The 15,114-nt window shown below is 45.0% G+C and overlaps 1 protein-coding gene across 4 annotated transcripts in view; it reads right to left on the bottom strand.

The window, feature by feature from the left end:
• The window catches only part of LOC118387540 (astrotactin-2-like), a 396,009-nt gene that overhangs the window by 78,900 nt on the left and 301,995 nt on the right, over nucleotides 1–15,114 (bottom strand). The window contains exon 19 of one of the 4 annotated variants that reach the window (XM_052459841.1): nucleotides 10,163–10,900. The exons of the other annotated variants lie outside the window; for them this stretch is intronic. Within the exon in view, the coding sequence (XP_052315801.1) occupies nucleotides 10,722–10,900 (179 nt within the window). The 3' untranslated portion in view covers nucleotides 10,163–10,721. Of the gene's footprint in view, nucleotides 1–10,162; nucleotides 10,901–15,114 lie in introns of those variants that run through there. 4 annotated transcript variants of the gene reach the window in all.

The raw sequence follows: 15,114 nt of genomic DNA, 5'->3' as shown, positions 1-15,114 counted from the left end.
TGGTCAGCCACCACACAGCACTCCAGGGCTCTCAGCCTGGGGCATCGAGCCAAGCTCTCCTAACCTCTCCCACTGACTGGATGCCACCAGGGATCCCCTCAGCCCATGCAGGGGCCACAGGGGCTGACCACAGAACTCGGAACTGGAAGACCCTCCACCGATGAGTAATCAACCAATAAGAGAAGAGAAGAGAAGAGGCGAGAAAGATGGAGGAAGAGAAAGAGAGAGAGAGAGAGAGAGAGAGAGAGAGAGAGAGAGAGAGAGAGAGAGAGAGAGAGAGAGAGAGAGAGAGAGAGAGAGAGAGAGAGAGAGAGAGAGAGAGAGAGAGAGAGAGAGAGAGAGAGAGAGAGAGAGTGTTCTGACATGTGAGGCGCCCTCACATGCATCTCCCCTCCAGTTCACCCTGATCAATGGGTTTCTGGAGTGACTCAGCACTTGCCATAATTGATTCCATATACTACTATATGTAGTGTGTTACGTACACATTCCAATGTAATACTAATTTTGATACCATTTTATTCGCTTAACATATTACAAAGTCATATGTCCCTTGCTCTGGGTCTTGTATTACAAAATCGATTGAGGTGAAAAAGTTTAAGTTAATGCTTTAATCTGCCATATTGCAAACGACATAACTGTACAAGCAAAAAATGTTTGCCGATCGAAACCTATGATATATTTACCCCCAATGTCTGTCTATGTCAAACTCGTTTAGCAGAGGTAGACTGTAGCAGACAGGCTCATCGCAATTACTGGTACGGAATCAATGGATTGGAGTCAAACACATTGTGTCCATGTGTATGGTATAATTCCATCAGCGGCGGCTTGCTCATAAGGGTGTTAAAATCTGCTCATAGAAGTGAGGTAAATGTGTACATTTTCCTGTTAAATACATATATTGTTCAAAACAAGATGTTCAGTTACTTACTACTCAGTGACTGCCAGCTCCGTGGGCACATAGGTAATGTGAACATTGCTAGATTATGAGAGCAGAAAGTAAATGGACCATCCTGGGGTGCTCAAATGTGCACCCGTTCAGTCAGAACTGGGTCTGCTCTAGTCTCCCAATGAGACATTCGCGCTAGACCTCTTATGTCCACAAGTGAGACGAGATCTGCTCTATCAGGTATAGATGGTGCTAAAGCAAACAGCTAATTGTAACTAACTTGTAAATAAACAATCATAACAGTCATGGGAGTCTGGGATCTAATACATTGGACAACTACATCCAACAAGAGTCGAAGGACAGAAGGATACCCTAACCAGAATCTTCTCGTGGATCTGGTAGGACAAAAAGCATGGCCAATGTTATTGTTTCCCCCTGTTGTTTATAATGTTCTACTGTAGGTGACAGGCCGACATGGTGTGGGGACTAAAATAGCATAAAACCGTCTGTATCACAAAGCATGATGAAATTAATTTGCCAGCTACAGCAACTTTGAGAAATATTGAGAAATAGTTTGGTTAATCTTTTGGTCAAATTAACAAGTTAGCTATCTACCTTTGATAAATAGATAGCTAGCTATAGATATCTGGTAGTTTGATAGCTAGTTAGCTCCCATGCCAATTTCAAGTCTTTATAAACTAAGACTAAGACACTGCATCATCTTGACAACATCAAAGGATCTTGTGAAGATGCTGGAGGAAACGGGTACAAAAGTATCTATATCCACAGTAAAATAAGTCCTATATCGACATAACCTGAAAGGCCGGTCAGCAAGGAAGAAGCCACTGCTCCAAAACCGCCATAAAAAAAAACAGACTACGGTTTGCAACTGCACATGGGGACAAAGATCGTACTTTTTGGAGAAATGTCCTCTGGTCTAACGAAACAAAAATATAACTGTTTGGCCATAATAACCATCGTTATGTTTGGAGGAAAAAGGGAGAGGCTTGCAAGCCGAAGAACACTATCCCAACCGTGAAGCACGAGGGTGGCAGCATCATGTTGTGACGGTGCCTTGCTACAGGAGGGACTGGTGCACTTCACAAAATAGATGGATTCATGAGGTAGGACAATTATGTGCACATATTGAAGCAACATCTCAAGACATCAGTCACGAAGTTAAAGCTTGGTCGCAAATGGTTCTTCCAAATGGACAATGACCCCAAGCATACTTCCAAAGTTGTGGCAAAATGCCTTAAGGACAACAAAGTCAAGGTATTGGAGTGGCCATCACAAAGCTCTGACCTCAATCCTATAGAAAATGTGTGGGCAGAACTGAAAAAGCATGTGTGAGCAAGGCCTACAAACCTGACTCAGTTACACCAGCTCTGTCAGGAGGAATGGGCCAACATTCACCCAGCTTATTGTGGGAAGGTTTTGGAAGGCTACCTGAAACATTTGACCCAAGTTAAACAATTTAAAGGCAATGCTACCAAATACTAATTGAGTGTATGTAAACTTCTGACCCACTGGGAATGTGAGGAATGAAATAAAAGCTGAAATAAATAATTCTCTCTACTATTATTCTGACATTTCAGATTCTTAAAATAAAGTGGTGATCCTAACTGACCTAAAACAGGAAATATTTAACAGGATTAAATGTCAGGAATTGTGGAAAACGGAGTTTAAATGTATTTACCTAAGGTGTATGTAAACTTCAGGCAAAGGTGTATGTAAACTTCCGCCTAACGTGTATGTAAACCGTATATGCCCCATTAGTGGCAGTTAGACATTTTCAAATACCATTGGGAAATGTAACACCGAGGATTATATATTTCTGTCTGGGGATTTTAACTGTACAGTCAGTGATTTAGCTAGAAACCACAAAGAACCTCATATAGCCTCAAGGACTTTTTTAGAAACGCCTTATTGTAACATATGTGTGATATTTGGCGGAGCCAACACAGAGGCACGAGACAATACACATGGGTACACAGTACACACATCTCTCTGGTCAGGTTAGATAGGTTTTATTGTTTTGAGCATCAATCTCAGGTCTGTAAATCAAGTGTGATCACCCCAGTGTGATTTTCCGACATTGTTTAATAACAGAGGTGGTTGTCACACCCTGACCTTCGAGAGCCTTTTTATGTCTCTATTTGGTTTGGTCAGGGTGTGATTTGGGGTGGGCATTCTATGTTTTGTTTTCTATGTTTCTTTATTTCTATGTTTTGGCCGGGTATGGTTCTCAATCAGGGACAGCTGTCTATCGTTGTCTCTGATTGGGAATCATACTTAGGTAGCCCTTTTTCTCTCCTTTCGGTGTGGGTAGTAACTTTGTTTGTGGCACTAAAGCCCTGTAAACTTCATAGTTGTTTCTTTCGTTTGTTGGCGATATTTTAAATAAAAAGGAAAATGTACGCTCTCCACGCTGCGCGTTGGTCCACTTCTTTTGACGGCCTTGCCAGAACTACCCATCACCAAAGGACCAAGCAGCGTGGCCAGGAGAGGCAGCCCCCCAATGTTTTGGGAGGGGACACACGGGATGGTCGGTGGTGCCGAGGTGTGAACCAGAGACAACCTGGGAGGAGGTAGAGAGGTGGTCGGTCGACCCAGGGAGAGTGCCAGAGCCCGCCTGGGATTCAATAGAACAGTGCGAGGAGGGATACCGGAGAATGGAGTTGGCGAGGAGTATGCGGCAACGTAGGCGTTTGGAGGAGCGTGTCAGCAGTCCAGTGCAATCTGTGCGGTTCCACGTATCAGGCCTCCAGTGCGCTTCCCCAGTCCGGTACATCCTGTGTATCCTCTTCATACTCGCCCTGAGGTGCATGTCACCAGCCCGGTGCCACCCCACGCACCAGGCCTCCTGGATGTCTTCCCAGCCATTAACATTACATTAACGCTGTAAAACCCCAAAATGCATACTGGCATTTAGATATAACTTTATTGAATGATGCTCACTTCAGGAAATACTCAGGCCCTCAAGAAAAACCTGATGGGTATCAGAGCACATGGGGCATTGGTGAGAAGTAAGTTTCAGGGAATCTCTGAAATGGATGCCTCATCCAAATTTTTCTTTGGTTTAGAGAAAAAGAATGGACAAAGAAGAATTATTAATTGTCTCAAATCAGCTGTTGGATGAGAGCTCACAAGCCCAAGTGAAATTAGAAAGAGGGCAGTAGAGTTCTATGCTGAGCTCTACAAGTGTGAGTACAAAGAGGATATAACAGTTCCTTGATGGGATCCCACAGGTGGCTGCAGAAGCTCAGGTTGAGCTAGATCTAATCCAATCAAATTATTAGTCACATGCGCCAAATACAACAGGTGTAGGTAGACCTTACAGTGAAATACTTACTTAAAATACTTACTTACAAGCCCCTAACCAACAATGCAGTTAAAAAAAACTAATTAAAGAGCAGCAGTAAAATAACAATAGCTAGACTATATGCAGGGGGGAAAAGGTACCGGAGTCAATGTGCGGGGGCACCGGTTAGTTGAGGAAATATGTACATGTAGGTAGAGTTATTAAAGTTACTATGCATAGATGATAACAACAGCAAATAGTCTGGGTAGCCATTTTATTAGGTGTTCAGGAATCTTATGGCTTGGGGGTAGAATCTGTTTAGAAGCCTCTTGGACCTAGACTTGGCGTTCCGGTACCACTTGCCATGTGGTAGCAGAGAGAACAGTCTATAACTAGGGTGGCTGGAGTCTTTGACAATTTTAGGGCCTTCCTCTGACACCGCCTGGTATAAAGGTCCTGGATGGCAGGAAGCTTGGCTCCAGTGATGTACTGGGCCGTTCGCACTAACCTCTGTAGTGCCTTGTGTTCGGAGACCGAGCATTTGCCATACCAGGCAGTGATGCAACCAGTCAGGATGCTCTCGATGGTGCAGCTGTAGACTCTTGAGGATCTGAGAACCCATGCAAAATCTTTTCAGTCTCCTGAGGGGGAATAGGTTTTGTCGTGCCTTCTTCACGACTGTCTTGGTGTGCTTGGACCATGTTTGTTTGTTGGTGATGTGGACACCAAGGAACTTGAAGCTCTCAACCTGCTCCACTACAGCCCCGTCGATAAGAATGGGGGTGTGCTCGGTCCTCTTTTTCCTGTAGTCCACAATCATCTTCATCAGGTTGAGGGAGAGGCTGTTGTCCTGGCACCACACGGCCAGGTCTCTAACCTCCTCCCTATAGGCTGTCCCGGCGTTGTCGGTGATCAGGCCTACTACTGTTATGTCATCGGCAAACTTAATGACGGTGTTGGAGTCGTGCCTGGCCGTGCAGTCATGAGTGAACAGGGAGTACATGAGGGGGCGGCAGCGTAGCCTAGTGGTTAGAGCGTTGGACTAGTAACCGGAAGGTTGCGAGTTCAAACCCCCGAGCTGACAAGGTACAAATCTGTCGTTCTGCCCCTGAACAGGCAGTTAACCCACTGTTCCCAGGCCGTCATTGAAAATAAGAATGTGTTCTTAACTGACTTGCCTGGTTAAATAAAGGTAAAAAAAATGTTTTAAAAAAAAGAAGGGGACATAGAGCAACCATTGTCTTTGCAGGAGAAATACACTGCATTAAACAGCATGGAAAATGGAAGGGCACCGGGCATTGATGGCTTTTCAGTTGACTTTTTAAGTATTTTTGGGCTATGTTGGGAGAGGATTGACTAGCAGTAGTTAACGATAGTTTGATCGGAGGGTTACTACCGATAAGCTGCAGAAGGGTTGTCCTCACCCTACTGCCAAAAAAGGGTGACCCTAGGGAGGTAAATAACTGGAGGCTGGTGGCGTTATTGTGCACTGATTATAAGATTCTGCCCAAGGCTTTGTCCAACAGGCTGAGGGAGGTGATGCGACAAATCATACACACTGACTAGTCCTACTGTGTTCCTGGCAGGCAGATAGGGGAAACATTTCCCTGATTCTGGATTTTTTATATGTCTCTAGGGCTATTGGGTTGGATGCTGGTCTAATTTCAATTGACCAAGTTGAGCATCAATACTTATGGCGCACCTTTGAGGCTTTTGGTTTCAGCTCTGGTTTTATTGCCATGATCAGGGTGATATATGGTGACATAGAAAGTGTATTGAAAGTTAACAGTGGCTTGAGTGCTCCTTTTAAAGTGTGTAGAGGTATTAGGCAGGGGTGTTCGTTGTCAGGAATGTTATATGCCATCGCTATAGATCCACCAAATAACATTAGGAGTCGCATTGAAGGGGTGTACCTTTCAGAGGATATTCCTCCTATTTATGTCTCAGCCTATGCTGATGATGGAGTTATTTAAGTGAAAAATCAAGCAGAGGTGGATAGTTTGAGTCTCCTGGTTGATCAGTTTAGGGGAATATCCTCTGCAAAGGTAAATTGGGGAATGAGGGGACTATGGAAAAATTTGGAATGGGGTGGATGAAATGGTGAAAGGGAGGATGAGGAGTTGGCATTGGTTGTTATCTGTCATCTAGAGTGGTACACTATTATTATTAAAAATGTGGTTGCCTCTGCATTGTGACATCGGTTGTCATGTTTAGAGCCACCATCTTATCTTCTGGCTAAAATACAGGAAATGATTGTAAATTATTTCTTTTGGGATTAATAAAATTGGTTTCCACAAAGTGTTTTGTATTTGTCAAAAGAGGAGGGGGGACAAGGTCTTGTAAATCTTGCTAGTAGGGCTGCTGCTTTCCAGTTACAGTTTATTCAAAGGTTGCTTTGTGGACCGCAAAATGTGGTTTGGAGAGGGGTGGCAGGTCTTGTATTACAGCAGGTAGGGGGATTAGGTTTAAAGAAGGCTTTATTTTTGGTTGATAGTAACCTGATTTATAGGGAGGGAGTACCTCCGTTTTTACAGAGACCTTAGGGTTTGGACTATAATGAAGGTGTCCAGAAGCAGTGCCAGTGCTTTTGGCTGCTGGAGGAACCTCTGGTGTATTATGGGGCAAGACTGGATTGTACAACTGCAGCTGTTCCACATTTCTCCAAGATTCTGGTGAAGGGCAAAATCATCACCCTAAAACAGTTCATGGACATGGCTGGGCCCACCCTAAGGGATGGAGGAAGGGTGGCTGAACATTTGGGGGTGAAGTCGGAAAGGATTGTCGGACAACTGCTGAGAAGCTGCAGGAAGTCTCTGTCAGCAGAAGAGGGGATTCTGCTTAACAGTCAAAAGAAAAAGGTACAAGATGGAAACGTCCCATTTTCAAGACTAGGGATTCCACCTAATATCTCAGAGTCAGAAAGCAAGGCGTTATTACTGGATTTAAGAGAGTTGGAAGAGGTGGATTTGGATGAGATGAATCTGAAGGATTTATATAGGGGGTATGTCAAGGTTTTGAATAAAGATACATTGAAAAATAGAAAATACACTCCTTGGAGAATAAAACTGGGCCTTGATGACAAGGTAAAGCCAGCATGGAGAGCACTGTACAAGCCACCGTTACAAAAGGGTACTGGTGATATGCAATGGATGGATTTGCATAATGCTTTTGTTTCTGTCATTAGGAAATCTGCAAAGGAAATACAATTTATATTTAGACGGAAGGTTCGAATTATGCAATAAAACCTGCTTGTTTTTGCTTTAATTTTTAGTTGGCATCGAAAAATGATTTTTTTCAACAAAGTAAATAAAGCCAATCTAACAGACTGTTATGTCTATGTATAATAGCACATCCTACTGACACTGCAGAAATGAGGATGGGTGGGCTGCCCCGCTCGGACGCTAACAGGCAGTCATTAATGTTACACAACACACCATAGAGAGGATAGTTTGAGGACGTGAGCCTGAATGTGGCATGCTCTGAACTTAAGGATAGGAATAATGATGGTGTCTAAGAATCGTTGACAGACATGTTCTCCACTTGGTTCATGTTGGAGATGAATGTCCTTTTTGTAATATAAGAGAAACAATTTTTCACTGGATTGTGAGAGAATAAAGCCTCTCTTTGAAATACGAGTCTTGGCCAGGGCGTGAGTTGGGGTGGGCAGTCTATGTTTGTGTTTCTATGTTTTTTCTATTTCTGTGTTTGGCCTGATATGGTTCTCAATCAGAGGCAGCTGTTTATCGTTGTCCCTGATTGAGAACCATATTTAGGTAGCCTGGGTTTCACTGTTGGTTTGTGGGTGTTTGTTTCCATGTGTGTGTTTCTCGCCACACGGTACTGTTTCGGTTTGGTTATTTCACGTATTTGTTTATTGTTTTTGTATTTCATAGTGTTCAGTGCTTTTCTTACTAAAATCGTCATGAACACTTACGCATCTTGGTCCGAGCCGTACTCCTCTTCAGACGAAGAGGAGGAAATCTGCCGTTACAGGAGGGGAGACTTTCAATAACATCGTTTTTATTTTGGTGGTTCAATATAATAAGCAACAGAAAAGAAAATGTCAAATGTTAAATTATATTTTGGGACAAGCTAAGGTGTCAATATGTCTGAGTAGAAAACACAAGATAGACACAGATATGGGCAGGATGTAAGATGTGTTTTTAAGGGATTAGTCAAAGTGAGAATAAAAGTGGATTTTGAGTTCTTCCCGACTGTAAAAGATCTGCCATTGTTTGAGGAGAAGTGGGTGTTACGGTCGTGTGGAAAGACGGACCAAGGCGCAGCGTGATTTGAGTTCCACATATTTATTTAAAGTTAAACTTTTAAACAAAATAATACACAAACACTGACCGTGAACAAACTTAGTGCTACATGCACTCACTCAAAAACAATATCCCACAAAGCAGGTGGGATATAGGGCTTCCTAAATTTGATCCCCAATTAGAGACAACAATTACCAGCTGCCTCTAATTGGGAACCATATAAACCAGCCACATAGAAAATAAATGACTAGAACACCCCCCTAGTCACGCTCTGACCTGAACACCATAGAGAACCGAGGGCCGCTCCAAAGGTCCGCAAAACCTGAAACCAAATGGGGAGGGTAGGGGGGTGACTAATGTCGGTGGTGGCTCCGGTGCGGTTCGTAGCCCCCGCCCCGACCATGGATCCGGCCATAGAGCTGGGTTGGATGCCGCGCCCGGACTGGGTACCGAGGAAGGCTTGGAACATGGAGCTGGGTTGGACGCCGTGCCCGGAATGGGCACCAGCGCAGAGGCAAGCTCCGGGCCATGGAGCTGGGTTAGACGCCGCGCCTGGACTGGTCACCGGCGCAGAGGAAGGCTCCGGCCATGGAGCTGGGTTGGACGCCGTGCCCGGACTGGGCACCGGCGCAGAGGAAGGCTCATGCCCTGTAGCAGGACTGGACACCGTGCCTGCACTGGGCACCGGCGCAGAGGAAGGCTCCGGCCTAGGAGCGGGACTGGGGAGACGCACTGGAGGCCTGGTGCGTGGAGCCGGCACAGGTGGCACCGGACTGGTGACACGCACTTCAGGGAGAGTGCGGGGAGCTGGCACAGGATGTACCGCACTGTGGAGGCGCACTGGAGGCCTGGTGCGTGGAGCCGGCACAGGTGGCAAGCTAAGGTGACATACACTTCAGGGCGAGTGCGGGGAGCTGGCACAGGACGTAACGGACTGGGGAGGCGCACTGGAGGCCTGGTGCGTGGAGCCGGCACATGTGGCACCGGACTGGTGACAGGCTCTTCAGGTCGAATGTTGAGCAGAACACACTTGACCAACATCTCTCTCCTCTCTCTCTCCCCCAACTTCTCCATCGCCTCCCTGACAGTCTTTGGCTCTTCCCTCTTCTCATCTGCCAGCTCCATGTGTCCCCCCCAAAGAATCTTGGGGTTTCTGTGGCAGCGGACTGAAGACACGCTCTTCATGGCGAGTGCGAGGAACCGGCACAGGGCATACCGGGCTGGTGAGGCGCACTGGTGGCCTGGTGCGTGGAGCCGGCACAGATGACCTGCGCTGCAGCATACTCCTCGCCAAAACCTCTCTCCGGTTTCCCTCATTGAACTCCTCCAGAGTTTGCCATTCGGGCTCTGGCACTCCCCGCTGCACAGTCGACCCCCCCAAAAAAAAAAAAAAAAATCTTGGGGCTTCTGTGGCTGTGGCCACCGGCATCGTCGCTGTCCTTCCTGATCTCTATGCGACTCCATAACATGCTGCTTGGTCCTTGCTTGGTGGGATATTCTGTTATGGCCGTGTGGAAAGACGGACCAAGGCGCAGCGTGATTTGAGTTCCACATACTTATTTAAAGTTAAACTTCTAAACAAAACCATAACCAAACACCGACCGTGAACTAACGTAGTGCTACATGCACTCACTCAAAAACAATATCCCACAAAGCAGGTGGGAGATAGGGCTTCCTAAATATGATCCCCAAATTGAAGCAACGATTACCAGCTGCCTCTAATTGGGAACCATATAAACCAGCCACATAGAAAATGAATGACTAGAACACCCCCCTAGTCACGCTCTGACCTGAACACCATAGAGAACCAAGGGCTCTCTATGGTCAAGGCGTGACAGTACCCCCCCCCAAAGGTCCGCAAAACCTGAAACCAAATGGGGAGGGTAGGGGGGTGACTAATGTCGGTGGTGGCTCCGGTGCGGTTCGTAGCCCCCATGCTCTGACCTGAACACCATAGAGAACCGAGGGCTCTCTATGGTCAGGGCATTACAGTGGGCTTACGAAGGAGCAGGATGTTTTGTAGAGGAAGGTAAAACCATTTTTTGTTGATGAAATAAGTTGAATGTAAATGCTTTTTATTTTATGTTTATGAAGAATGACACATTTGTTGTTTACATTTCTGAAAATACACATTGTGCCATTATTTGTGTTAATACATGAGTATAAAATAAAGCTTTATAAAAACAAATCTCTCTCTCTCTTTCTCTCTCAGTCACCAAGGCCCAGCTGAGACAATTACACAGTGGACCAATTTCAAACGAGCACTTTATATTTGCAACGGGCAGCCAAAGGTGCTAGCCATCTCTTCTGTTAAACTGTCAGCACTTGTTCCCTCTGCTCCATGTCTGGGCCGCTTCTTCTTTCCTTCTTTCCCAACAAGTACACGCACACAGTCAGGCAGTCTGGTACACACAAACACAACAACTGTATGTAGCCAAAGGGATCCTAAAAGTAGGAAAAAACAGCAATGATCAGGGACGGCTCTAGCCTTTTGGAGGCTCTAAGCAAGATTTGGTTGAGGGGTCCCGCACCTTGCTGAAAAACATTTTACGGTGGAGAGCAATTTTTTACTTTTACATTTAATTTCCTACAATTCTACCAATTTTTCCATTAGGTGGAGAGACATTTTTGCAGTTTTAAAGGTTTCTTACAATTCTGCACATTTTGCCATGACTTGTGCCATGTTAATATGTTATCTGAGTGAGAATGACTAACACAATCAAATGGGGGCCCTCTGGAGGTCAGGGACCCTGGCACATGCCCTGCCTGCCCGGTCTGTATTTTGCTATGATTACTCCAAGTTTAGATAGCTGGCAAGACTAACTACCAATCTAAAAATTGACATGTTTAATTGTCAGCTAATTGAGTGACTGACATAAGAGAAAACCTGCACAACAAAATGTCGAAATTGCATCTGGTGTATTCTACTAATATTACTCTGAATAGTAAGTTGAGACCCTGACTGAGTTCCTAAAAAATGGGGACCCCCTAACGCCCGGGAGCCCTAAGTGACCACTTATGTCGCTTAGGCCTGGAGCTGGCCCTGGCAAAGAGAGAGGTGAGAGGATAGGCAGGAACAAGGAACCATCGGAAATGGAAACACATCTCAGTAGGATGAGGTAGTCTCGTAAACCAGACCGTAGGCAAAAGCAATGACTAGGGTCTGGTTTCAATGATGGACTTTTTTGGCATATAGAGGAACTACATCACTGCCTACGTCGATAAAATTCCAGGGACTCTCCAAACAAATCACGAGACAGATATGCCAGAACATTGCCACTCGAAACCAAAGTTTGCAGGTAAAACCTTTGCAAACTAACCACTTGCGAAATGCACTCATAACAAATAACCTCTATGATATCCATCTTGATAACAAATATGTAGTATTTTATTCAAATGGATAAAGTAGTGACGTAGGCAGTGATGTAGTTCCTAAATGCCAAAAGAATCCATCATTGAAACCAGACCCTATACACTGGTTTTGCTAGGGTCGGTTTTACGAGACTAAGGAGGAGGGGCGCACCCAAAAGGTCAAGTTGCACATAATAGTCCATATTTTTCTAATCATGCTGAGGAGATGTCTGAAAGAGATAGAGTGCAGCCCTCTTTGGAGGTAAATAAGAAACTTTGGAGAGTCCTGTCGAGAGAAGGAACACATTGGCAGGATGATGCTGTAGTTATTGTTCAAACCGTATGTAAATGGGAATTGCTCATAACACCAAGGAGAGATGGAGGGCTCAAAGGAAAACAATGGACAAGTTGTTTTGTTTCTTGATCTTGTTAGAAAAACTCAATAAATCTCTGCAAAATACATCTGCTTACAAAAGGCACACCCCCCCAAAAAAAATGCATGCAAATACACCGCAGGTACACACACAGACAGGCGCAAACACATTGTTAGACACACACAATTCACAGTTACCAGGAGTGTTGTTCTAACACTGAGACCGTATCAAGTCGGAGACAAACGAGACCTCACAGTTATGTGGTTGACAGAATGAACACTTGGTGTGGGGACTTAAAGAATGTTCTGTAAGATGGACGCCCCAACCCCCCCTAATACTTCCCATGTACGGGGGCCAAGCCACAGCCACCAGAAACCCGAAAAACAACCTCCAGTGGGCCCCAAAAACCACTGCAAAGAAAATACAAACAAGGAGCTAAAAAAGCGAAAGGCTGACAAAAACACATGAAAAGAAGAAAAGATGAAGTAAGCTCAGGACACTTCCTCTTTCCCTCTAGATGTCTCATCCAACCATGAGTAACGCAGACATGGTAAAAGTAGCAACATTACTTGTGTTTCTGTTGAAAATAAGGCAACGTTGCCAGATTCTAAACACAACTAAACAGCATATGTTCATCTGTTACTGTTTATTATCTTGGAAAATACAGTAATTGGTGCATGTGGCCACAACAAAGATAATCAGTGACTCTCACTGAAGATATTTGTACGCAATTCATAGTCTGTTTTTATAGTTGTTGATAATGCAGCAAAAAAAAGCTACCAGGAAATCATGTGACTAGAATATCATTCCTAATCCTTGAGCTGTATCATTTTTATGCATAGTTCTCTCTCCCTCCCCTCTCTCATTGATAAATATGCCTGCCGACAAAGTCAAAAATTACAAGATGCCCTTTTGAATAAGAGCCAAATAAAAGTGGGCTGGTTGAGGGACTGAAAGAGGAAGGGGTGGAGAGAAAGAAAGAGAGAGAGGAGGAGGACGAGAGCACAGACGTAGGGTGAACCCATAGGCCTGCATTTCAATAGGCCATTTGCTAATCTGACATCATTGGGTCTATTCAATTCATTACCTGGGACACAATCACCATTATGGCTGCAACCCAGAGATTTGAGCCGCTGCTGCCTTGTGTCGATGTTAACTCATTGATTAAAAGCTCTCTAGAGAGGCTAAAAAGGCAGAGCAAGAGAAAAAGTATGCTCCCTACATTCCCACAGAAAGATTCCAGCTAACCATCCTTGTAAATGGCAAAATTATGGATCCCGATGTGATCATTTATAGTTAAGTGATTCATTACGTAAGACCTTGCTGTTGTAGACTAGTTAAGCTCTATCAACATGTGCATAGAATATACAGTACACATACATACACTACCGGTCAAAGGTTTTAGAATAACTTCTCATTCAAGGGTTTTTATTTATTTGTATTATTTTCTATATTGTAGAATAATAGTGAAGACATCAACACTATGAAATAACACATATGGAATCATGTAGTACATTTACATTTACATTTAAGTCATTTAGCAGACGCTCTTATCCAGAGCGACTTACAAATTGGTGCATTCACCTTATGACATCCAGTAGAACAGTCACTTTACAATAGTGCATCTAAATCTTAAAGGGGGGGGGGGGGGTGAGAAGGATTACTTATCCTATCCTAGGTATTCCTTAAAGAGGTGGGGTTTCAGGTGTCTCCGGAAGGTGGTGATTGACTCCGCTGTCCTGGCGTCGTGAGGGAGTTTGTTCCACCATTGGGGGGCCAGAGCAGCGAACAGTTTTGACTGGGCTGAGCGGGAACTGTACTTCCTCAGTGGTAGGGAGGCGAGCAGGCCAGAGGTGGATGAACGCAGTGCCCTTGTTTGGGTGTAGGGCCTGATCAGAGCCTGGAGGTACTGAGGTGCCGTTCCCCTCACAGCTAATATAATAATAATAATATATGCCATTTAGCTGACGCTTTTATCCAAAGCGACTTACAGTCATGTGTGCATACATTCTACGTATGGGTGGTCCCGGGAATCGAACCCACTACCCTGGCGTTACAAGCGCCATGCTCTACCAACTGAGCCACAGAAGGACCACAGCTCCGTAGGCAAGCACCATGGTCTTGTAGCGGATGCGAGCTTCAACTGGAAGCCAGTAGAGAGAGCGGAGGAGCGGGATGACGTGAGAGAACTTGGGAAGGTTGAACACCAGACGGGCTGCGGCGTTCTGGATGAGTTGTAGGGGTTTAATGGCACAGGCAGGGAGCCCAGCCAACAGCGAGTTGCAGTAATCCAGACGGGAGATGACAAGTGCCTGGATTAGGACCTGCGCCGCTTCCTGTGTGAGGCAGGGTCGTACTCTGCGGGTGTTGTAGAGCGTAAACAAAAAAAGTGTTAAACAAATCTAAATATATTTTATATTTGACATTCTTCAAAGTAGCCACCCTTTGCCTTGATGACAGCTTTGCACACTCTTGGCATTCTCTCAACCAGCTTCACCTGGAATGCTTTTTCAACAGTCTTGAAGGAGTTCCCATATATGCTGAGCATTTGCTGGCTGCTTTTCTTTCACTCTGCGGTCCGACTCATCCCAGACCATCTCAATTTGGTTGAGGTCGGGGGATTGTGGAGGCCAGGTTATCTGATGCAGCACTCCATCACTCTCCTTCTTGGTTAAATAGACCTTACACAGTCTGGAGGTGTTGGGTCATTGTCCGATTGAAAAACAAATGATAGTCCCACTATGCCCAAACCAGATGGGATGGTGTATCGCTGCAGAATTCTGTGGTAGCCATGCTGGTTAAGTGTGCCTTGAATTCAAAATAAATCACAGACAGTGTCTCTTGCAAAGCACCCCCACACCATAATACCTCCTTCTCCATGCTTCACGGTGGGAAATACACATGCGGAGATCCTCTGTTCACCCGCACCGCATC

Source organism: Oncorhynchus keta, chromosome 13, assembly GCF_023373465.1.
Source record: "Oncorhynchus keta strain PuntledgeMale-10-30-2019 chromosome 13, Oket_V2, whole genome shotgun sequence".
NCBI classification, from domain to species: domain Eukaryota; kingdom Metazoa; phylum Chordata; class Actinopteri; order Salmoniformes; family Salmonidae; genus Oncorhynchus; species Oncorhynchus keta.
Note: the sequence above shows the minus strand (reverse complement) of the source record. Positions and strands in the feature narration are given on the sequence as shown.